We start from the raw sequence: 26,713 nt of genomic DNA on the forward strand, positions 1-26,713 counted from the left end.
GATTGAAGAGACAGGTAATGAAATTTATAGATATTTGGCAATTAACTGTAATTTAAGTATTATAAAAGAAGAAAACCATCTTAATTTAAAAAACCCCACAAACTAAAACTGAAAAAAATGTTTTTACCTGATTATGACTTGGTGATAGTGATAAGAGGGAAGATGGCTCAGCTGGAACCCTGACCCAAAAAAGAAAAAAAGGAAAGAAAAAACTCTTTGATAAGACAGACAGATAGATAAAAGACAAGTGGAATTTTATTGTTAATGCAGCTTTCTATTAATCAGCAGGCAAACTGTCTGGTCAGCACTGAAAGACCAATTGCATTTTGTAAACTTGAGCCCAAGTCACTAAATTAAGCTACAGGAACACCTGATGTCTCCAACTCACATTTCACGTGATGATATCACTGATGAAGCTACAGATAGCTAACAACTGTCTATGTCAGCCAGTGCTGACAATACGGTTATTTGAGATCACTTCTCAAACAATATCCTTTCTTTACAGCACACTAAGTACTACAATCTTCTTTACTATCATGACTGAAACAAGATACGTGTAAATGGAGATGGTTTATACACAAAGCCATTTTATCAGCAGAAATCTGGAATACTACAGAACCTGTAACTGCACGTTTAAAGCACTCCTACTCCCATTTTAATTGAAGGAGCAATTTTAACAACAAAAGTAAAGATTTTGTTGATTTTTATCTTTTAGAAAAACATGAAACCTGATTTGATGCTTAAAAAAAAACAGTAAAACTTGCTTCTCAGTTTTATCAGTGCTAACTCTTATACTTTGATATATATTCCCTGTTGTAATTCCTGAATTTTAAAAATATAATATGTAAGAAACCAAAAACTTAAGCTATTCTACTATACTCTTTCATGCCACGATTTTTTCTTATATTCGTTCCAAATCTTTGAAGTTTTCACAAAATTCTTTTTTAAAAAAAATTTCTAGCCATTAAAAAAACTTTTGACAGAATAAATTATGTTTATAATTTTTAAAAGGAACGGAATAAATAACTACCAAATAAATTACTTAATAATAACTTCCTATACAAGGTTTAAAATAACGTTAAAGCTAGGGAAAAGCTTCTTTAACTTTCTACTAATCCTTGTCAACCTTTATCCTAGCATTCCTAATCAGTGCATCCTCAGTCACAAGTCTGACAAGATAAGAGGAGGAGAGTGGGTTGGTAGGTAAGACTTTTAACTGGGATATAACCACTAATGTGAGATGAGTGACTCCAGTACTATATACTAGTCTGGGAGAAGAATAACTGGCATTAACTGCAAATTTGTCCCAAACTACTAATTTCACTGTTAACATTTCCTATAGCTTTTATTGGCCATCTGTAGATAAACTACACCAAAAAACCCCGAAAGGACCATGTAAACCCATCTCAAGTGGGTTTATGTGCCCTGATTTGAACACTATGTTTTAATAATGTTTTTCAAGCAAAACCTTTTAATATACACCTTCTTTCTACTCCCATTTCTTTACTCTCTTTTTATACCAAAACCTCTTTAAAAAGCTGGTTAAATCCATTGTTTCTACTTCATTTCATCCCATTTTATTTTGAACCCACACCAATCTGGATCTGTCCTCACAACTTCACTGAAAACTGCTCTCTTCAAGTCTGAGGCTTTACATGTCCAAATCCAATAGTTAATTTCTCAGCCCTCACCTTACTGAACCTACCAGCAGTATGTGTGACACTAATTGCATCAGTCAATAACTGCATGGAACTGAATTCTGCCAGCAACCTATATAAGCCAGGAAGTGGATTCTCCTCCAGGGTTCTCCAGATAAGAATCCAGGCCATCCAACACCTTGACTTTGGCCTTGTGAGGCCGTAAGCAGAGAAACAAGAGAAGCCTGCCCAGACTTCTATTTCTCACAACTGTAATATAATAAATAGGTATGTTTTAAGCTACTAAATTTGTGGTAATTTGTTATACCAGCACTAGAAAACTAATATATAAGGCAACTGAGCAAAAAGCTGGCTTTCAGTCAGTAAATTTAAGAAAACTGAAATCGTATCAAGTATCTCATCTGACCACAACACTATGAGAATAGATAGCAATTACAGGAAAAAACTGTAAAAAATACAAACACGTGGAGGCTAAACAATATGCTACTAAATAACCAAGAGATCGCTGAAGAAATCAAAGAGGAAATCAAAAAGTACCTAGAAACAAATGACAATGAAAGCACGACGACCCAAAACCTACGGGGTGCAGCAAAAGCAGTTCTAAGAGGGAAGTTTATAGCAATACAATCCTACCTCAAGAAACAAGAAAAATCTCAAATAAACAAACTAACCTTACACCTAAAGCAATTAGAGAGAGAAGAATGAAAAAAACCCAAAGTTAGCAGAAGGAAAGAAATCATAAAGATCAGATCAGAAATAAATGAAAAAGAAATGAAGGAAACAATAGCAAAGATCAATAAAACTAAAAGCTGTTCTTTGAGAAGATAAACAAAATTGATAAACCATTAGACAGACTCATCAAGAAAACAAGGAAGACTCAATCAACAGAATCAGAAATGAAAAAGAAGTAACAACACTGCAGAAATACAAAGGATCATGAGAGATGACTACAAACAACTATATGCCAATAAAAATAGGACAACCTGGAAGAAATGGACAAATTCTTAGAAAAGTACAACCTTCCAAGACTGAACAGGAAGAAACAGAAAATATGAAAAGACCAATCACAAACACTAAAAGTGAAACTGTGATTAAAAATCTTCCAACAAACAAAAGCTCAGGATGAGATGGCTTCACAGGTGAATTCTATCAAACATTTAGAGAAGAGCTAACACCTATCCTTCTCAAACTCTTCCAAAATATAGCAGAGGGAAGAACACTCTCAAACTCATTCTACGAGGCCACCATCACCCTGATACCAAAACCAGACAAAGATACTACAAAAAAAGAAAATTACAGACCAATAACACTGATGAATATAGATGCAAAAAATCCTCAACAAAATACTAGCAAACAGAATCCAACAGCACATTAAAAGGATCATACACCATGATCAAGTGGGGTTTATCCCAGGAATGTAAGGATTCTTCAGTATACACAAATAAATCAATGTGATACACCACATTAACAAATTGATGGATAAAAACCATATGATAAACTCAACAGATGCAGAAAAGGCTTTTCACAAAATTCAACACCCATTTATGATAAAAACTCTCCAGAAGGTGGGCATAGAGGGAAACTACCTCAACATAATAAAGGCCATATATGACTAACCCACAGTCAACATCATTCTCAATGGTGAAAAACAAACCATTTCCTCTAAGATCAGGAACAAGACAAGGGTGCCCACTCTCACCACTATTATTCAACATAGCTTGGGAAGTTTTAGCCATGGCAATTAGAGAAGAAAAAGAAATAAAAGTAAAAGTAATCCAAATCAGAAAAGAAGAAGTAAAACTGTCACTTTTGCAGATGACATGATGCTATGCATAGAGAATCCTAAAGATGCTACCAGAAAACTACTAGAGCTAATCAATGAATTTGGTAAAGTAGCAGGATACAAAATTAATGCACAGAAATCTCTTGCATTCCTATACACTAACAATGAAAAATCTGAAAGAGAAACTAAGGAAACACTTCAATTTACCATTGCAACAAAAAGAATAAAATACCTAGGAATAAACCTACCTAAGGAGACAAAAGACGTGTATGCAGAAAACTATAAGACACTGATGAAAGAAATCAAAGACAATACAAACAGTTGGAGAGATATACCATGTTATTGGATTGGAAGAATCAATACTGTGAAAATGACTATACTACCCAAGGCAATCTACAGATTCAGTGCAATCCCTATCAAACTACCAATGGCATTTTTCACAGAACTAGAACAGAAAATTTTACAATTTGTATGGAAACACAAAAGACCCCGAATAGCCAAAGCAATCTTAAGAAAGAAAAACAGAGCTGGAAGAATCAGGCTCCCTGATTTCAGACTATACTACAAAGCTACATTAATTAAGACAGTATGGCAACCAGCACAAAAACAGAAATATAGATCAATGGAACAGGAAAGAAGGCCAAGAGATAATCCCACACACATATGGTCACCTTATCTTTGACAAAGAAGGAAAGAATATACAATGGAGAAAAGACAGTCTCTTCAATAAATTGTGCTGGGAAAACTGGACAGCTACATGTAAAAGAATGAAATTAGAACACTTCCTAACACCATACACAAAAATAAACTCAAAATGGATTAAAGACCTAAATGTAAGGCCAGACACTATAAAACTCTTAGAGGAAAACATAGGCAGAAGACTATGACATAAATCACAGCAAGATCTTTTTTGACCCACCTCCTAGAGTAATGGAAATAAAAACAAAAATAAACAAATGGGACCTAATGAAACTTAAAACCTTTTGCAAAGCAAAGGAAACTACAAACAAGATGAAAAGACAACCCTCAGAATGGGAGAAAATATTTGCAAATGAAGCAACTGACAAAAGATTAATCTCCCAAACATACAAGCAGGTCATACAGCTCAATTTCATAAAAACAAAAAGCCCAGTCCAAAGATATGCGGAAGACCTAAATAGACATTTCTCCAAAGAAGATATACAGGTTGCCAACAAACACATGAAAGGATGCTCAACATCACTAATCATTAGAGAAATGCAAATCAAAACTACAATGAGGTATCATCTCACACCAGTCAGAATGGCCATTATCAAAAAAAACTACAGGGGCTTCCCTGGTGGTGCAGTGGTTAAGAATACACCTGCCAATGCAGGGGACACGGGTTCGAGCCCTGGTCCAGGAAGATCCCACATGCCGCGGAGAAACTAAGCCCGTGCATCACAACTACTGAGCCTGTGCTCTACAGCACGCAAGCCACAACTACTGAGCCTGCGTGCCACAACTACTGAAGCCTGCACACCTATAGCCTGTGCTCTGCAACAAAAGAAGCCATTGCCATGAGAAGCCCACACACTGCAACGAAGAGTAGCCCACACTCGCTGCAACTAGAGAAAGCCCACGTGTAGCAACGAAGACCCAATGCAGCCAAAAATAAATAAATTAAAAAAAAAAAAACTACAAACAATAAATGCTGGACAGGGTGTAGAGAAAAGGGAACCCTCTTGCACTGTTGGTGGGAATGTAAATTGATACAGCCACTATGGAGAACAGTAAGGAGGTTCCTTAAAAAACTAAAAAACAGGAATAAAGATGCAGACGTAGAGAATGGACTTGAGGACATGGGAGTTGGGGGGTGGGAAGGGGAAGATGGGACAAAGTGAGAGAGTAGCATTGACACTGACATATATACACTACCAAATGTAAAACAGGTAGCTAGTGGCAAGCAGCTGCATAGCACAGGGAGATCAGCTTGCTGCTTTGTGACCACCTAGAGGGGTGGGATAGGGAGAATGGCAGGGAGATGCAAGAGGGAGGGAATATGGGGATATATGTATATATATAACTGATTCACTTTGTTATATAGCAGAAACTAACACAAAATTGTAAAGCAATTATACTCCAATAAAGATGTTAAAAAAAAAAAGCTGGCTTTCACCTTGAGGGTGGGTGTATCATATCCTAGGAATCTTAGGCTTTACTTATGATGGATACAGGAGGCAGGAAGGACAAAAGATAAAGCTGAGGTCCCCCCACTACAGGGAAATGTAACAAGAAATCCTTGCATGACACTGGAATCTCAAATGACCACACTTTCAATATAAGGACACATGGTAACTAAAAAGCTATTTTGAGATAAATTTCAAAGATATGAAATGTAACTAAATCGCCATGAACTAACCAATAAGACTAAAAAGTCCAAGTTATAAGACTTCTTTCATTATTCTCCCTACATTTTCTTTATCCATCTATATTTCAGTCTCCTAAAGAACTTCAATATCCTGTCAAGTGTAAGTAAAGAATGATGTATGACACTATCTACACGGTAAATTTACTGTTGTTTAAGAATAGGCATATCAAGTCTACCACTTTAAGATTTCATAAAAACAGAAAGGAAGCAATAAAACCAAAGGCTGGGAATTTTTCAACTACTGTCATGCAGTTGATGACAAGAAACTTTGGAATTCAAGGATAAGAAGCAGTACTCTTGAAAAAAAAAGAAGAAGCAGTACTCTAAATGGCCAAGCTAAGTCTAGAAATATTGTGTAAGGCACTAATTGTAGATAAAAGATCACTTCAATTGAGATAGGAATGAGGAATATATTGCTGTCTCTGTCTGTGGCTCTGTTTCTAATCAAAAGTTTAAGTAAAATAATTGCAGGACTCTGGAAATTCACTTAGCCCTCTTTATGCATAAATCCAGACATATCACTATAAAATCTCACTGCTATTAAGTATCTTCAAATCAAATAATTATACAGGTAATGGTTTAGGTGATCTGAATTTAGAATGAATAAATCAATTTTACTTCTTTTTCTATTACATAAGCACAAAGGTATATTTCACTTAGCTCTAAATACACCATATTTAAAACACATAGTATCTAAACATCTTCATTATACATAGATCTACACAAAACCAAAATCATTTCATTACCTAATTACTGAGTTTTAAGACAGAAAGAAATAAGTAGAATTGGTTTTTCAAACCTGTTTTGATGTGAATATCTTCTCGTGTCTTCTGTTTTTTGAAATTCCCTCATGGGTACTGGCTTTACTGGTGAACCCTAGGCCAAAAAAAGAAAAATAGATCAATTTAACACATGTATCCACATGTATCCAGAAAAGTGTAATTACACAGCTCATATTCAACTTGGCATTTAGGGATCTGTATATTACACTAAAAATATTTTAACAGAAACTTCAAATGTGAATTTTCATATTTAAAAGCATTATAGGCTGTATTACTGCTTTGGTAAAGCACAAAACTGTTCACAATCCAAAAACATTTATTTTAAAAAGAGCAGATTTTCTTCACACTGTATTTTATGAATTATAATGACCACATAGTAATATTTACTAGATGATAAGATGTGAAAGTTGAAAAGGATCTTAGAGATCATCTAGTACAAACTTCCATCTAGAACAGGAATTCCTACCAACCCTACCGTGACTTTTGCTCAGCCTCTCTTGAATATTTCTAGTAATAGGAAGTTCACTGGGGAGATTACATTTCTTTACTTCTTCATCATCATAAATTGTTACTTATGTTAGTCAGACAAATAGTCCTGGGGATGCTGGTGGAATACCAAGATAATGCAAAAAGTAATTTCTATTTATGGTAAAATATGATATTAATTAAAAGAGAAATAGTGGCAATTTATTTATAAACTGAAGGGTAAAGGTCATTTCAAAAAACATTACCAAAGAAAATTAAACTGGCTTAAGTTATATGGACTATATACTGAAAAGTAAAATTATAAATCAAAGGTAGAGGCTCATGGGATATCACACCACATATTTTGTCAAATGAGAATCTATAAAAATAATATAATCTTACTTCAACACCAAAAATAATCATCAAAATGGGTATTCTGGAAGGGGGAAAAAAAAACTTACCCAAAAAAAAAAAAAAACCCTAAAAATCAAATGTAAAACTATTTATAGTCTATCTCCAAGGAATAGGTACATCACAAATAACTAGAAAATCTTCCTTGGTGACTTACTCCAAAGGGCTAAAGCTGACTCCCGTAAAGTCTGGGCATAATGATCGTATTAAATGAGATACAATTCTAGAATCTTGATGAGAGAATAATTACTCTAATTTCAGTGAGTATTACTTTTTAAGTGAACAAAAATCTCTCCTAGTATGTTAACATCAGTGACTTATCACCCTGGTTTTACAATACTGCAATTACCTAAAATTATTGCAAGGGGTACATGAAATTTTCATGACAAAATGAATGTAACATTGGTTTAATTTAAAAAATAAATATGTCATAGTCTATAAATATAAGTCATACCTTATTTATCACAGTATCACTGTGTATGTGACAGGCATTATGATAAAATTAAACAATAGCAGAGTGTTTAAAATCTCAAATTGTTTTTAACAACCCATGTTTAGGTAGTATCCAAGAATATAAAAAAGTATTTCTTCACTGGTTATTAAACCATTTAAAATAATACTGCTTTATTTTATTTTTATAGGTGCCAAACTTTAGAAAGCCTTATGACACAGAAGTCATAAAGAGCCTTATGACAGAATCATAAAAACTACTATATATAGTAGGTAGATGGAATCAAAAAACTTATTACAAATTAGCCAATGGATTAAAGAAATGATAATACAATTTTTCATCAGTAGCATAACGTGCATTTTCACTTTTAGTAGAAACACCTCATCTACACAGCCTAATTAACAATAAAATGGTCAAAGAGAAAGACCACAAGAAAAAGGATTCCCTTTTAGATTATAATGTGCATTGTTAACTTAAGCTTTATTGCAAAGTAGTTGCCCTCTGCTCTAGCAGAAGTGCTTATAGCCTGAACCACAAGTAGTTTCATTAATCACAGGTACACACTGCTATCTGTAGGCTGCAGGACTTTGATTTACAGTAGTTCACTTTATCTTCTGGTTTCACTTTTCAAGGTTTCAGTCACCCACAGTCAACCATGTTCCAAAAATATTAAACGGATAACTTCAGAAATAAACAATTCATAAGTTTTAAATTGCATGCTGTTCTGATGAAATCTCAAGCTGTCCTGCTCCATCCCACCTGGGCTGTAAAGCGTCTCTTTGTCCAGAGTATACTGCCTGTTAGTCCGTTAGTAGCCGGCTCAGTTAGTCTCTCTTGGTTAACAGATTGACTGTCGCAGTATAGCAGTGCCTATTTTACTAAATAATGGCCCCAAGTGCAAAAGTAGTGATGTTGGCAATTCGAATATGCCAAAGAGAAGTCATAAAGTGCCTCCTTTAAGTGAAAAGGTGAAAGTTCTTGAATTAATAAGGAAAGAAAAGAAATTGTATGCTGAGGTAAGATCTATAGTAAGAAGAAATCTTCTATCTGTGAAATTGTGAAGGAAAAAGACATACATGCTAGTTTTTTTTTTTATATAATGTATTTTAATTAATAGCATAGTACAGTTTTTGTTTTTGTTTTTTTGTTTTGTTTTGCGGTACGCGGGCCTCTCACTGTTGTGACCTCTCCCGTTGCGGAGCACAGGCTCCGGACGCGCAGGCTCAGTGGCCGTGGCTCACGGGCCCAGCCACTCCGCGGCATGTGGGATCTTCCCGGACCGGGGCACGAACCCTTGTCCCCTGTATCGGCAGGTGGACTCTCAACCTCTGCGCCACCAGGGAAGCCCTACATGCTAGTTTTGCTGTTGCAGCTCAAACTGCAAAAGTTACAGTCACAGCATGTGATAAATGAATGCTTAGTTAAGATGGAAAAGGCATTAAATTTGTACAATGAAATATTTCGAGAGAAACAACATTCATATAACTTGTTACAGTATATTGTTATAATTTTTCTATTTTATTATTAGTTATTATTCTTAATCTCTTACTGTGACTAATTTATAAATTAAACTTTATCATAGGTGTGTATGTATAAGAAAAAAACATAGTACATATAGGGCTCAGTACCATCCGTGGTTTCAGGCAACCATCCACTAGGGGTCTTAGAATGTACACCCTGTGGATATGGAGTGGGGGGAATACTTACTGTACATAACTTTATCCAGCTTTAAATACAAGAATGTCATTTGAACACCAACAAAAAATACTGTGTTCAAAAGCCTTCAGACAGGAAGACCAAGGGTTTTTTTTTTTTTTAAAGAATGATAATAACACTCTATAACATGTCCCACTTGAAGTGACTATTCGCTATTTCTAAAAGACTAAATACATCATTCTCCAAAAAGGCCCCAAGTGTTTCTCAAATAATCCCTGCTCAAAGCCTGGGACCAACTCCAGACATTAACATCACACACACTGAAGTGCAGCCATTTTATTATGCTGACTAGATACACTGAAGAATGCTATTTCTACTTGAGACCCTTGGGGAATTGGCAGAGATTTTGCAGTGGGCTGAATGCTCATTTGTTTTCTAAGGCAACTCAATGCTCCACTACAAGAGACATCCAAGAATTTTAATGGCAAACAATTTATATTCTGTGTGACTTCACATAAAAGCGCCAATATAATTAAGCTCATCATAAAAATTCTATGGTTAAGTTTGTATGTTGCCCCAAAAGTCAGCAGTTTGGTTCAGTTCTTAATTACTGATCAAACTATGATTTACCAGTTAATAACAATAAAAAAACAATAAGAACAACAATGAAAAGCATCATATTCCTCTGCATTTTCTTCCAAGGCATAGGATACTCTTAGGACTTCTTTTATTCCTTCTTCAAAATTCTGAAATCTGTATTTTTATTTGAAAAATAAACCTAAACTTTACTTGAGAGTATTGTCTGATTTTAAAAATAAATCTGAAAAACTCAGTAATAAAATTGGAACTAAATATAATAAAACAAATAATTAAGCCTAAACCAACAAATCACTGCTATGACAGAAACTTATACTGTCATAAACTGTTTTTACTAGGGGACAGCAAAAAATTTAAGCTTAAGTGTGTATACTACCTCATGAGAGATTCGCCGTTGTTCAATATATGCCATAAACTGTGAACTGAGGCTGTCTGAGTCCAGGCCCTTGGGTGGTCTCACTTCTTCCTCTTCTTCCTCTGCAGTACAGCTGTCAATATAGTCAATCTGATCCAGATCATGTTCCACTGTTCATACGACACATACACACACAGACATCAGAAAAAACATTCAAATTAGATAGCCAACAAAAACAATGAATTGCATTCTTTCCTTTTCTGTAACATTTTCTATTCTGAAACTGGGAGGAATAAGTTTAAATTTAATAAGCCTTTATTATTTAGTCCATGGCCACTCACAAAAATAGGCTAAAGAAAAAATCTTAGTCCTAATTCACTATAAAGAATGCAGTAATTGATGGTAATTATTGGAAAACAGACCTCTAATATTTCTCTTTTCTTTGGACAGCTCTTGACTATTTTAAACAAGACAGTTTGAGTTTGTGAGACAGATAAGAATAATTTTTTAAAATTGGAAAATATATATTCTTTTAGTTTTTCTTTTTTTGCATGTTTTAGGTTTGGGGCTTAATCATACCTCTTTAAAGAGCTGGGAGGCAGAAAACCTAACACAACCAACTCAAAATAAAAGTGAAAAGACAGGAGGAAAGTGGACTTGGTGATAAAGAAGTAGATACTGACGACTGTTCCCTTTCCTGTAACTGTTGTCCATACTAGAAAAAGATTTATTTTCCTATTTAGAAAATTATTTTCTAGAGGTCAGTATTGCAGATATTTTGTAGCAGTTTGTGGATGGAAGGAAATCATTTGAGGAATTTTTGCTTCTCAAAATGCTCTGGGGTGAGGAGAACATAAATAACATATAGCCACATCATTATTTCTTCTAACACAGTTGGGTGCACCCCATTAATTTGTTTTTAAGTTTAAAAAGTAACTATTTTTAAAAGCCACTTTAAATGGCACACTAGGAAAAAAAAAAACTTACTACTAAGACGGTTTCTCCAGAGATGTATTAACTCCCAGCCATTATCGTATGGTGGTCTACAGGCTGCCTAAAAATTGCAGTTGCTGGGAATAGTAAATTTGAAGAAGTCTATTTCTTAATTTAGTTTTCTGACTCAATTATTTCTAAATAATTCCATAACAGCAGTTAATATAAAAATGAATTGACTTACCATAATTATGTAAATAGATAAAAGGCTGAAAAGGTTTTAAGTCTACATCCATGTTAGAAACCAGGTACATAAATGCATTTTTCGAATGTGCTACAACTTGTGTGACTAAATCAACAGTTCATTTTATAACTATCTCCCAAGAAAGCAGCATCACTTTTTCATACTGTCTAGAGCAGTGCTATCCAAGAGAAATAGAATGTAAGCTATGAAAGTGAACAACACATGTAATTTTAAATTATCTAGTAGCCACATAAAAAAGTCAAAAGAAAAGGTGACATTAATTTTAATAATATATTTTACTTTGTTCAATATATTTAAAATATTATTATAACATATAATCAATATAAAGTATTATTGATGTTTTACATTCTCTTTCTCATGCAATGGCTTCAAAATCTGATGTGTGTTTTATATTTATAGTACAGCTCAATTCAGAAAAACCACATTTCAAATGCTCAATAACCACATGTGGCTACTGGCACAGATCTAGAGATTATTTTAAGTCCGAAATGAACCAATGGGAAAGATATCTCATACAAAAGCAAGATTAAAATGAAAAGTACTGAAATGGTAAGTGACAGGAGTAAAAAAAGAATATAAGATGGTAAGGAAAAAAAGGCGGGGCAAACCATTTAATTGAACTCATCATTGAGAGATGAAAAGTCTTCTTAGATAATATAATAGATTTCTGGAAAATCAAAGTCATTTCTCCCTTATAGCTGGCCCTTAAAATTTAAACATTAGGATTTGGTAATTCAGACTAAAGCAATATTGAATGGAATGCTAAAATCAAGAGTCTGCTTCAGAAGCACAAGAAAGCAGAAAGAGCTCCGTTTGTTAATGAACTATAAAAATAAATTTAAAAAAATTTTTTAATTTAAATTACAAAATTTAAAATACCAGAATAAGGAAAACTTGGATTCAGATGTCCATGAAGAGCACAATTCCAGATGAAAGAAAAGGTAGACATCAAGGAATGCACTGAATTCCTAAAAGAGGACAAATAATGACCACAAAGAGAATCTTTAAAAAGGAGAATAGTAGGGCTTCCCTGGTGGCACAGTGGTTGAGAGTCCGCCTGCCGATGCAGGGGACACGGGTTCGTGCCCCGGTCTGGGAAGATCCCACATGCCGCGGAGCGGCTGGGCCCGTGAGCCATGGCCGCTGAGCCTGCGCGTGAGGAGCCTGTGCTCCGCAATGGGAGAGGCCACAACAGTGAGAGGCCTGCGTACCGCAAAAAAAAAAAAAAGGAGAATAGTACTTCAAAGAAGATCATGGTTAAATCAAGATTAAAAAAGATCTATTCCAGGTAAACTGTCTTTAGTAAAGTTTCCTCCCAAAATAAGAATAAGGGAAAAACATTGTATTTTAATTGCAAGTGTGAAACAGAGAAACTGAAATTTAACCCTAATAGAGAGATTATAAAGACTTTGGATGTCATCAGGAATCATGTTTACCTCCACCATTTGTTACTATTATACTGCTGCGATTCTCCTGGTACTGGCTTTCTCTTCGTAGTCTTTGTTCTTTAGTAATTTCTGCTACTCGAAGAGGCAGATCTGAAAATTCATCTGTAGGCTTAAATAAATAGCAGAAACATTAAAATAAATCATTTCAAGTTTTAAGACAACATGGTACTTAAAGCACAGATATAATATATTATTATATATATTATATATATATTATATATATATTATATATATATATATTCATTAGAACTTATATTTAAGAAGAAATAGCAAAGTAGTTTTACAGATGCATCTAGAGATGCACATATTATCCAACAATACGAATGTACTTAATGCCACTGAAACCACTCTTAAAAATGGTTAAAATGGTAAATTTTATATGTATTTCACCACAACTTTAAAAAATAGGGTATATATGACTCTATATACATACACATATGAATTTAAAGTATTGACATAAATGTATCTGTATTGATATAGCCACAATCATGTACACACCCACCCACGCACAAATACCCAAGCAATTACAAATAACAAATGGGCTGTACTCCAAAATTAATTTGCTTTAGACTCCCAATAAAACAATGTTACAAATGGTATATTACTAGTCTTGCTAAACAAAACCTTAATCATTTAACCTAATTTATAGCTAAAATATTATACCTTAGTAATTTAAAAAGAAGAGAGAAAACATAATGCTGATAATTAAAAGAGAAAAATGAGGGACTTCCCTGGTGGTGCAGTGGTTAAGAATCCACCTGCCAATGCAGGGGACACGGGTTCGATCCCTGGTCTGGGAAGATCCCACATGCTGAGGAGCAACTAAGCCCGTGCACCCTAAAGCCTACATGTCACAACTACTGAGCCCACGTGCTGCAACTACTGAAGCCTGCATGCTGTAGGGCCTGCACACTGCAACTACTGAGCCCGTGTGCTGCAACCACTGAAGCCCGCGCGCCTAGAGCCCGGGCTCTGCAACAAGAGAAGCCACCGCAATGAGAAGCCCACGCACCACAACGAAAACCCAAACACAGCCAAAAAAAAGAGAGAGAGAGAAAAATGATATAATTAACTGAGAAAGTTACTTATTTATCTTGAGCATGTGGATACTCTTCACTAAGGTTCCCATCTCATTACCCATCAGCCTACAGTTCTACTTTCTCACCTTACAGTACCCTTTCTACCACCTCTGCTCAAGATTATACAGGCCCTCAACGTTCAGGTCTCAGTTGTAACTGGCTCAGTTCCCATTTGACCGTCCAGGATATAAAATTATTTATACAACACAATGAGGTAACAAACATGTAAAACACACATGGTAAAAGATGGTAAAGAAACATAATATCATTTCTGATGGTAGGATTATGTGGGATTTTTACTCCTCCCTTGGCTATTCTATATTTTATATAACAAGAAATTGAGTCCAGTTAAGACACTTAACCATTTTCATCATTTTATTTTTCCTTAAGTTATAACATGCAGAATAGAAGAAACACTTACTTCATTCCCTGACCATCTCTTATCACCACTGTCCACACTATTGAAACCTGAATCAAGGGCTCCATAGGGGCGACCTGAGTATAATTCTTCATGGCTGCCAAAAAGAAACTTTAGTTGTTAATGTGAAGTTTGAGATTTTAAAAATTAACATTTGAAATAAATCAGATGCAATTTTACTAATAAACATTTTCACGGCATTCAGGGACTTAACTATTTAGAATGAAATGAATATTCGTTTAACTTTTTAATATGAAAAATTCCAAATTCAAAGAAAGTAGATAGACTAGTATAATGAACTCCCATGTACTCATTATCCAGCTCTAAAAATATCCACATTCTGACTTCATCTATTCCTCCAGCCATTCCCAATGCCCCCCTCAATTATTTTTATTTTTAACAGTACTCTTTTTCTTAAAGTGAAATTTACATACATTTAAATGCACAAACCTTTGACAAATGAAAACATCTTTGTAACATACACACCTATCATGATATAGGACATTTCTACTTTGCCAGAAAATTTCCACACATCCCTTCCCAGTCAACTTCCTTTACCTCACCACTATGTGCTCCTAAGAGGCAACTACCATTCAAATTTTTTTCACCTGAATTAGTACAGAACATCCTCAAAGCTGTCCAAGATCTAATTCCTGGAACCCATAAATATGTTACTTTACATTGCAAATGGGAATTAAGGTTGCAGATAGAAGTAAGGTTGCTAATCAGAGGACCTTAAATTAGGGAGATTATCCTGAATTATCTGAATGGGCTCGATGTAATCACAAGGTTCCTTAAACATGGAAGAGGGAAATAGAAGAGGAGGATTCAATGCTGGCTTGAAGATGGAGGGAGGGGACCAAGAACCAAGGTAAGAAGACAGCCTCTAGAAGTTGAAAAAGGCAAGGAAATACATCCTACTCAAAACCTACAGAAAAGAATGCAGCTCTGCCATCATCTTAATTTTAGCTCAATGAGACCACGATTTAGACTTCTGACCTACACAACCATAAAATAATAAATCTGTGTTGTTTACGCCTCTAAGTTTGGAGTGGTAACAATAGAAAAGTAATACAATTAGTTCTGCTTATTCCAGAATGCATAAAAATGGTATATGTACTCTTTTTCTACTCAGCATCATGTCAGTGAAATTCTTGACGTTTTTAATACCTTGGAGTAGAATGGATGAATTGTATGGTAAGCATAGATTTAACTTAAAAAACAAAAACAAAAAAACCCTGCCAACCTGTTTTTGAAAGTAGCTGTATCACTTTGCATCCCCACCAGCAATGTATTGGAGTTCCAGCTGCCAACACTGTATTCCCAGTCATTAATTTTAGTTATTATTCTGATGGGTATAAAATGTGGTGTTAATTTGTATTTCTCTGATGACTAGTGATAATTAACATCAGTGATATTTAATACCTTTGTATGTGCTTATTGGCCGTTCATTTATCTTCTTTTGAGAAATGTCTGTTCAAATCTTTTGCCCATTAAAAAATGCAACATCAATAACCTTAAAAATATTTTGCTAAGTAAAAGAGGCCAGACAAAATGCTACATAATGTTCAATTTCATTTCTATGAAATTCTAGAAAATGCAAAACTATACTGACAGAAAGCAGATCAGTGATTGCCTGGGGCTGAGGGTGATAAAAAAATATATATCGTGATTGTGTTGGTAGTTTTGTGACTGTATTCACGTACTAAAACTCACTGAATTGCACATTAAAATGGGTAAATTTTATTATTTGTAAATTTTATCTCAATAAAGCTGTTAAAAAAAAGTGCCAATCCATTTTTCCAAAATGGATGTTCCAGTTTTACTTTTTACATATTGTATTACATAAGCAATATGAGAGCACTGGTTGTTCCACATCCTAACATTTGGTGTTCTCAGTCTTAATTTTATTCCTTCTTGTAGATGTGCAGTGGTATCTCATTACATTTCGATGATGACTAGTGATAAGCACCTTTTTGTGTGCTTATTAGTCATTTATATATCTTTCTTCGTAAAGTCTATTCAAGCCTTTTGTCCATTTTTCAACGGGGTTGTCTTTTATTAAATTAACATCTTTATTGGAATAATTGCTTTACAATGCTGTGTTTCTGCTTTATAACAAAGTGAATCTGTTATACATATACATATATTCCCATATCTTTTCCCTCTTGAGTCTCCCTCCCTCCCACCCTCCCTATCCCACCATTCTAGGTAGTCACAAACCACTGAGCTGATCTCCCTGTGCTATGTGGCTGCTTCTCACTAGCTATATATTTTACATTTGGTAGTGTATATATGTGATGCCACTCTCTCACTTTGTCCCAGCTTACCCTTCCCCCTCCCCATACCCCCAGGTCCATGCTCTAGTAGGTCTGTGTCTTTATTCCCGTCTTACCCATAGGTTCTTCATGACCTTTTTTTTTTTTCTTAGATTCCATATATATGTGTTATCATTCGGTATTTGCTTTTCTCTTGCTGACTGACTTCATTCTGTATGACAGACTCTAGGTCCATCCATCACACTACAAATAACTCAATTTCATTTCTTTTTATGGCTTGAGTAATATTCCATTGTATATATGTGCCACATCTTCTTTATCCACTTATCTGTCGATGGACACTTAGGTTGCTTCCATGTCAGGGCTATTGTAAATAGAGCTGCAAAGAATATTTTGGTACATGACTCTTTTTGAATTATGGTTTTCTCAGGGTATATGCCCAGTAGTGGGATTGCTGGATCGTATGGTAGTTCTATTTTTAGGTTTTTAAGGAACCTCCATACTGTTCTCCATAGTGGCTGTATCAATTTGCATTCCCACCAACAGTGCAAGAGGGTTCCCTTTTCTCCATACCCTCTCCAGCATTTATTGTTTCTAGAGTTTTTGATGATGGCCATTCTGACCGGTGTGAGATGATATCTCATTGTAGTTTTGATTTGCATTTCTCTAATGATTAATGATGTTGAGCATTCTTTCATGTGTTTGTTGGCAGTCTGTATATCTTCTTTGGAGAAATGTCTATTTAGGTCTTCTGCCCATTTTTGGATTGGGTTGTTTGTTTTTTTGTTATTGAGTTGCATGAGCTGCTTGTAAATTTTGGAGATTAATCCTTTGTCAGTTGCTTCATTTGCAAATATTTTCTGCCATTCTGAGGATTGTCTTTTGGTCTTGTTTATGGTTTCCTTTGCTGTGCAAAAGCTTTGAAGTTTCATTAGGTCCCATTTGTTTATTTATGTTCTTATTTCCATTTCTCTAGGAGATGGGTCAAAAAGGATCTTGCTGTGATTTATGTCATAGAGTGTTCTATGTTTTCCTCTAAAAGTGCAATAGTGTCTGACCTTACATTTAGGTCTTTAATCCATTTTGAGTTTATTTTTGTGTATGGTGTTAGGGAGTGTTCTAATTTCATACTTTTACAAGTACCTGTCCAGTTTTCCCAGCACCACTTATTGAAGAGGCTGTCTTTTCGCCATTGTATATTCTTGCCTCCGTTATCAAAGATAAGGTATCCATATGTGCGTGGGTTTATCTCTGGGCTTTCTATCCTGTTCCATTGATCTATATTTGTTTTTGTGCCTGTACCATACTGCCTTGATTACTGTAGCTTTGTAGTATAGTCTGAAGTCAGAGAGCCTGATTCCTCCAGCTCTGTTTTTCATTCTCAAGATTGCTTTGGCAATTCAGGTTCTTCTGTGTTGCCATACAAATTGTGAAATTTTTTGTTCTAGTTCTGTGAAAAATGCCAGTGGTAGTTTGACAGGGATTGCATTGAATCTGTAGATTGCTTTGGGTAGTGGAGTCATTTTCACAATGTTGATTCTTCCAATCCAAGAACATGGTATATCTCTCCATCTATTTGTATCATCTTTAATTTCTTTCATCAGTGTCTTAGAATTTTCTGCATACAGGTAGGTTTATTCCTAGATATTTTATTCTTTTTGTTGCAATGGTAAATGGAGTGTTTTCTTACTTTCACTTTCAGATTTTTCATCATTAGTGTATAGGATGCCAGAGATTTCTGTGCATTAATTTTGTATCCTGCTACTTTACCAAATTCATTAATTAGCTCTAGTAGTTTTCTGGTAGCATCTTTAGGATTCTCTATGTATAGTATTGTGTCATCTGCAAACAGTGACAGCTTTACTTCTTCTTTTCCGATTTGGATTCCTTTTATTTTTCTTCTCAGACTGCTGTGGCTAAAACTTCCAAAACTATGTGGAATACTAGTGGTGAGAGTGGGCAACCTTATCTTGTTCCTGATCTTAGTGGAAATGGTTACAATTTTTCAACATTGAGGACGATATCCCTCTATGCCTACTCTCTGCAGGGTTTTTATCATAAATGGGTGTTGAATTTTGTTGAAAGCTTTCTCTGCATCTATTGAGATGATCATATGGTTTTTCTCCTTCAATTTGTTATTATGGTGTATCACGTTGATTGATTTGCGTATATTGAAGAATCCTTGCATTCCTGGAATAAACCCCACTTGATCATGGTGTATGATCCTTTTAATGTGCTGTTGGATTCTGTTTGCTAGCATTTTGTTGAGGATTTTTGCATCTATGTTCATCAATGATATTGGCCTGTAGTTTTCCTTCTTTGTGACATCTTTGTCTGGTTTTGGTATCAGGGTGATGGTGGCCTCGTAGAATGAGTTTGGGAGTGTTCCTCCCTCTGCTATATTTTGGAAGAGTTTGAGAAGGATAGGTGTTAACTATTCTCTAAATGTTTGATAGAATTCTCCTGTGAAGCCATCAGGTCCTGGGTTTTTGTTTGCTGGAAGACTTTTAATCACAGTTTCAATTTTAGTGTTTCTGATTGGCCTGTTCATATTTTCTATTTCTTCCTGGTTCAGTCTTGGCAGATTGTGCATTTCTAAGAATTTGTCCATTTTTTCCAGGTTGTACATTTTATTGGCATAGAGTTGTTTTTAGTAATCTCTCACGATCCTTTGTATTTCTGCAGTGTCAGTTGTTACTTCTCCTTTTTCATTTCTAATTCTATTGATTTGAGCCTTCTCTCTTTTTTTCTTGATGCATCTGGCTAATGGTTTATCAATTTTGTTTATCTTCTCAAAGAACCAGCTGTTAGTTTTATTGATCTTTGCTATCATTTCCTTCATTTCTTTTCCATTTATTTCTGATCTGATCTTTATGATTTCTTTCCTTCTGCTAACTTTGGGGTTTTTTTGTTCTTCTTTCTCTAATTGCTTTAGGTGCAAGGTTAGGTTGTTTATTCGAGATGTTTCCTGTTTCTTAAGGTAGGATTGTATTGCTATAAACTTCCCTCTTAGAACTGCTTTTGCTGCATCCCATAGGTTTTGGGTCATCGTGATTTCATTGTCATTTGTTTCTAGGTATTTTTTTATTTCCTCTTTGATTTCTTCAGTGATCTCTTGGTTATTAATGTATTGTTTAGCCTCCATTTGTTTGTATTTTTTACAGATCTTTTCCTGTAATTGATGTCGAGTCGCATAGCGTTGTGGTTGGACAAGATACTTGATATGACTTCAGTTTTCTTAATTTTACCAAGGCTTCATTTGTGACCCAACAAGATATGATCTATTCTGGAGAATGTTCCATGAGCACTTGAGAAGATAGTGTATTCTGTTGTTTTTGGATGGAATGTCCTATAAATATCAATTAAGTCCATCTTGTTTAATGTATAATTTAAAGGTTGTGTTTCCTTATTTATTTTCATTTTGGATGATCTGTCCATTGGTGAAAGTTGGGTGTTAAAGTCCCATACTATGGTTGTGTTACTGTTGTTTTCCCCTTTTATGGCTGTTAGCATTTGCCTTATGTATTGAGGTACTGCTATTTGGGGTGCATAAATATTTACAATTGTTATATCTTCTTCTTGGATCGATCCCTTGATCATTATGTAGTGTCCTTCTTTGTCTCTTGTAATATTGTTTATTTTAAAGTCTATTTCGTCTGATATGAGAATTGCTACTCCAGCTTTCTTTTGATTTCCTTTTGCATGGAATATCTTTTTCCATCCCCTCACTTTCAGTCTGTATGTGTCCCTAGGTCTGAAGTGGGTCTCTTGTAGACAGCATATATACGGTCTTGTTTTTGTATCCGTTCAGCCAGTCTGTGTCTTTTGGTGGGAGCATTTAATCCATTTACATTTAAGGTAATTATCGATATGTATGTTCCTATTCCCATTTTCTTAATTGTTTTGGGTTTGTTATTGTAAGTCTTTTCCTTCTCTTGTGTTTCTTGCCTAGAGAAGTTCCTTTAGCATTTGTTGTAAAGCTGGTTTGGTGGTGCTGAACTCTCTCAGCTTTTGCTTGTTTGTAAAGGTTTTAATTTCTCCATCAAATCTGAATGACATCCTTGCTGGGTAGAGTAATCTTGGTTGCAGGTTTTTCTCCTTCATCACTTTAAATATGTGCTGCCACTCCCTTCTGGCTTGCAGAGTTTCTGCTGGAAGATCAGCTGTTAACCTTATGGTGATTCCCTTGTGTGTTATGTGTTGTTTTTCTCTTGCTGCTTTTAATATATTTTCTTTGTATTTAATTTTTGATAGTTTGATTAATATGTGTCTTGGTGTGTTTTTCCTTGGATTTATCCTGTATGGGACTCTCTGTGCTTCCTGGACTTGATTAAGTATTTCCTTTCCCATATTAGGGAAGTTTTCAACTATAATCTCTTCAAATATTTTCTCAGTCCGTTTCTTTTTCTCTTCTTCTTCTGGGACCCTTATAATTCGAATGTTGGTTAATGTTGTCCCAGAGGTTTCTGAGACTGTCCTCAGTTCTTTTCATTCTTTTTTCTTTATTCTGCTCTGCAGTAGTTATTTCCACTATTTTATCTTCCAGGTCACTTATCCATTCTTCTGCCTCAGTTATTCTGCTATTGATCCCTTCTAGAGTATTTTTAATTTCATTTATTGTGTTGTTCATCATTGCTTGTTTCCTCTTTAGTTCTTCTAGGTCCTTGTTAAATGTTTCTTGCATCTTCTCTATTCTATTTCCAAGATTTTGGATCATCTTTACTACCATTATTCTAAGTTCTTTTTCAGGTAGACTGCCTACTTCCTCTTCATTTGTTAGGTCTGGTGGGTTTTTATCTTGCTCCTTCATCTGCTGTGTGTTTTCTGTCTTCTCATTTTGCTTAATTTATTGGGTTTGGGGTCTCCTTTTCACAGGTTGCAGGTTCGTAGTTCCCACTGTTTTTGGTGTCTGTCCCCAGTGGCTAAGGTTCGTTCAGTGGGCTGTGTAGGCTTCCTGGTGGAGGGGACTAGTGCCTGTGTTCTGGTGGATGAGGCTGGATCTTGTCTTTCTGGTGGACAGGTCCACATCTAGTGGTGTGTTTTCGGGTGTCTGTGGTCTTATTATGATTTTAGGCAGCCTCTCTCTAATGGATGGGGCTGTGTTCCTGTCTTGCTAGTTGTTTGGCATAGGGTGTCCAGCACTGTAGCTTGCTGGTCGTTGAGGGAAGCTGGGTCTTGGTGTTGAGATGGAGATCTCTGGGAGATTTTCGCTGTTTGATATTACGTGGAGCTGGGAGGTCTCTTGTGGACCAGTGTCCTGAAGTTGGCTCTCCCACCTCAGAGGCACAGCACTGACTCCTGGCTGGAGCACCAAGAGCCTTTCATGCACACGGCTCAGAATAAAAGGGAGAAAAAATGGAAAGAAAGAAAGAGGATAAAATAAAATCAAATACAGTAGGATAAAATAAAATAAAGTTATTGAAATAAAAAATAATTATTATGAAAAAATATTTAAAACTAAAAAAGTAAAAAAAAAAAAAAAAAGAACGGATGGACTGAATCCTGGACAAATGGTGAAAGCAAAGCTATACAGACAATATCTCACACAGAAGCACACACATACACACTCACAAAAAGAGGAAAAGGGGAAAGAATAATATATCTTGCTCCCAAAGTCCACCTCCTCAATTTGGGATGATTCGTTGTGTATTCAGGTATTCCACAGATGCAGGGTACAACAAATTGATTGTGGAGCTTTAATCCACTGCTTCTGAGGCTGCTGCGAGAGATTTCCCTTTCTCTTCTTTGTTCGCACAGCTCCCGGGGTTCAGCTTTGGATTTGGCCCCACCTCTGCGTGTAAGTCGCCTGAGGGCATCTGTTCTTCGCTCAGACAGGATGGGGTTAAAGGAGCAGCGGATTCAGGGGCTCTGGCTCACTCAGGCCGGGGGAGGGAAGGGTACGGATGCGGGGTGAGCCTGTGGCGGCAGAGGCCAGTGTGATGTTTCACCAGCCTGAGGTGCGCCGTGCGTTCTCCCGTGGAAGTTGTCCCTGGATCCCTGGATCACGGGACCCTGGCAGTGGCGGGCTGCACAGGCTCCCGGGAGGGGAGGTGGGAACAGTGACCTATGCTCGCACACAGGCTTCTTGGTGGCTGCAGCAGCAGCCTTAGAATCTCATGCCCGTCTCTGGGGTCCATGCTGATAGCTGCGGCTCGCGCCCGTCTATGGAGCTCCTTTAAACAGCACTTTTAATCCCCTCTCCTCATGCACCAGGAAACAAAGAGGGAAGAAAAACTCTCTTGCCTCTTCGGCAGGTCCAGACTTTTTCTCGGACTCCCTGCCAGCTAGCTGTGGTGCACTAGCCCCCTTCAGGCTGTGTTCACGCCACCAACCCCAGTCCTCTCCCTGCGATCCGAGCGAAGCCCAAGCCTCAGCTCCCAGCCCCCACCCGCCCCGGCGGGTGAGCAGAGAAGCCTCTCGAGCTGGTGAGTGCTGGTCGGCACCGATCCTCTGTGCAGGAATCTCTCTGCTTTGCCCTCTGCACCCCTGTTGCTGTGCTCTCCTCCACGGCTCCGACGCTCCCCACCCCGCCACCCACAGTCTCCGCCCGCGAAGGGGCTTCCTAGTGTGTGGAAACCTTTCCTCCTTCACAGCTCCCTCCCACTGGTGCAGGTCCCATCCCTATTCTTTTGTCTCTGTTTTTTCTTTTTTCTTTTGCCCTACCCAGGTACGTGGGGAGTTTCTTGCCTTTTGGGAGGTCTGAGGTCTTCTGCCAGCGCTCAGTATGTGTTCTATAGGAGCAGTTCCACGTGTAGATGTATTTCTAATGTATCCGTGGGGAGGAAGGTGATCTCCGCGTCTTACTCTTCCGCCATCTTCTCCCAGATCTGGGTTGTTTGTCTTTTTAACATTAAGTATAAGCAGGTATTCTTTAGATATTCTGGATAGAAGTCTTTTGTCATATATGTATTTTGTAAATATCTTCCCCCAGTCTGTGGTTTGCCTATTTGTTTTCTTAATATTTTCTTTTCGTAAATAGATGTATTTAATTTTCATTAAATTTAGTTTATCATTTTTTAATGGTTATTCGTTTCTGTGTCCTCAGAAATCCTTGCCCACCCCAAGTCACAAAGATATTCTTCCATATTTTCCTCTAAAAGTTTTATAGCTTTAGTTTTTACTTGTTTATAGCTTTAGTTTTTACTTGTTTTTAAACATAGTTTTAAAAGTTAGCTTAATTTGAAGTCTAAAACATGATAAGGACTCTGTTAAAAATTGGTCTATTAGCATTTCATTTAGTAAGACTGCCTAGGTTGAAAACAACTTTCAATGGTACAAATTTAAAATATGTAGTGTTCTTCTGGTATCAGATTTTTTATTCCATGTATTCTAAGTTTGTGTACATAACTTTAAAAAAATTATTGTGTCATGCTGTCACAATGAATCAGAACCTAAGGTACAGGGAAGGAGCAATGTATTTGGATTTCACAGATAATCCAACCAACTATTAGCTCAAAGAAGTCACTTAACCTTTGTAAAATGAGGTTAAACATTCTTACTCATACGCCTTCACATAAAGTAAAAGGTGTTAAGTAAAAACAAAAGAACAGAAACAAAACCCTATGTAAATGTAAGACATTTTTATAACTTGTCAGTTATTTTTACTGATAAAGATCTTACTTTGTATGTATTTAGTAATATACAGACCTATTTGTCCAATGTGCTAAACATGCTCTGATTATAAAGATCCAAAAATATAGGTATTTTCCAGCTATCTAACTCATTTTCCTACCCTCCACTACAAAGATCATTTAGCAAAATAAGTGTCTCAGTATAATTCCAAAATTACTTCTCTCCAAAAAAAAGTAGTGAATTTCCCCCAACTTCTTATCTTGAAAACATTCATATCTACACAAGAGTTGGGAGAGTAATACAATGATATCTATTTGCCCTTCATCTAGATCTCCCAATTGTTAGCATTTAAGTAAAATGTTTTATGTGTACTGTCTACATGACATGTCTGCTTTTATGCCTGTTTAAGAGTCCAGATCTTAAGGACAGGTACTGTGTGTGTTTTATCACAGCAAAGTCAGGCCAAGGTACCTAATTTTAAAAGCTTTCTGATGAAATATATATTTAAGTCATACTTAAAGAATTCTTTTTTGCAGATGCCAAAAGAAATACATGTATTTCAGGATTTACTGAACAGTACTTTTTAATATTATGTAAAATTTTCAAGTAAAGATTTTCAGATTTCTAGAGGATACTGTTTTATATAATGTATTTTCTGTGAAGTGACCAATCAAGGTAAGCCTAATTTTACTGTGCTATTTTATAAGTGGGCAACATCAAGAGAATAGAATCTTTGCCCTAAGCTATTATTTTATCTTCTTTATTCAGTTACCTTTAGCTTCTCCACATATTTGCTCTTTCTCAGAAATTAGACTGATAAGATTAAAGTGAGACATAGGTTAACCAACCCTCCAGGTTTGTTCAGGATTTTCCTGGTTTTAGCACTAAAGTCCTATGTCCCAGAAAACTCCTTAGTCACAGGTAAACTAGGACAGATGGTCACCCTATGTATAAATATGGCCTTTGTGAGGCCAGGAAGAGTTGTGCCAGCCAGGCTCCAGCTATGTCCTATTAGAAAGTCCAGTCTCTTTAGTAAACTACCTAGCATAAAATGGATTCAAATGCTTATGTTACTCTGTGTGGCAGGGAGATGAACTGTGAATCAGTATAGTGCAGTAAGGAGTTTAAAATATGGCTTTTTTCAAATAATTTAACAGATCTGGACTGATAACTTGGCACCATCATTTCTTAGCTATGTGACTTTAATTAACCTGTTTTACCTCTTTCAACCTCTGTTTTCTCATAAGTTTAAAAAAAAAAAAGATTAACAACACCTATCTCACAGAGTTGCTATAAAGATTACTTGAGAAAATATAAGCTAAGGACCTGCACAAAGCATTAAATAAAAGTTATCATTCTATGAAGAATGTGTCCTTAAGAGAGAGTCACCAAATCTGCTTCATTTGAGTTTAGTTCACCAAACATTTATTGAATGCCAGGCAGTTTTCCAGCTGCTTAGAATATAAATATGAATAAAGGATGGCCACTGCTTTCACAAGCTCAGGCTTGTTGTAGAGAATTAATTCCACTACCGGGGTTACAGAGGCAGGACTTTTCTTACCAGTGGCTTAGCTGTTCCTTAGTTTTGGCTCACTGCCACGTCATCATAAATAAATACATTTAGTCTAAAGCTGCTTAAAATCATCACAGCAAAAAGGCATAGTTCACTTTAGATCACTATTTTAAAAAATGTGTGCCATTGTATAAAATAAGAAAGTTATCACAACAGTGTAAATTGCTAAAGGAGTTGGAAACATTTACAACTGAAAATGAGTAAAAACATTTGTGACCTTTATAAAATGATTTAAGAAAGACTGTGTGTTGTTTTTATGCTACACAAAAGTAGTTAGAAAGTTGCAACTAAGGATTGAAATTACCACAGCAGTAACTTGTACTGAATACCTGAAGAGCTACAGGATTAATAAAAATTCTCTTTAGCAAAACAGAACTCTTAGACTAAATTTGTCCAAGATCACAGTAGACAGCTAATAACTCTAATGCCTAATATTCATATAGGGCTTTATGGTCAGCAAAGCACTTTCAAACACAGATCATTTGATCCTCACAACTACTGTTAGAAATATAAACAGGGTAAAGATCACATTGAAGAAACCAAGGGTCAGAGAGGTTAAGTGAACTGCCTAATAGTACAGAGATCCAGAGCTAGAACTA

The 26,713-nt window shown here is 36.0% G+C and overlaps 1 protein-coding gene across 11 annotated transcripts in view; it reads right to left on the reverse strand.

Moving 5' to 3' along the window:
• LRCH3 (leucine rich repeats and calponin homology domain containing 3) overlaps window positions 1-26,713 on the reverse strand; it is a 112,943-nt gene that overhangs the window by 31,185 nt on the left and 55,045 nt on the right. For all 11 annotated transcript variants that reach the window (XM_082839176.1, XM_082839177.1, XM_082839168.1 and 8 more), the window contains exons 7-11: window positions 14,694-14,787; window positions 13,182-13,302; window positions 10,569-10,717; window positions 6,630-6,706; window positions 128-179 (exon numbers count right to left, since the gene is read on the reverse strand). In XM_082839176.1, the coding sequence (XP_082695302.1) occupies window positions 128-179; window positions 6,630-6,706; window positions 10,569-10,717; window positions 13,182-13,302; window positions 14,694-14,787 (493 nt within the window). The remainder of the gene's footprint in view (window positions 1-127; window positions 180-6,629; window positions 6,707-10,568; window positions 10,718-13,181; window positions 13,303-14,693; window positions 14,788-26,713) is intronic.

The sequence above is a fragment of the Leucopleurus acutus genome, assembly GCF_964270905.1.
Source record: "Leucopleurus acutus genome assembly, chromosome: 5".
Lineage (NCBI taxonomy): Eukaryota > Metazoa > Chordata > Mammalia > Artiodactyla > Delphinidae > Leucopleurus > Leucopleurus acutus.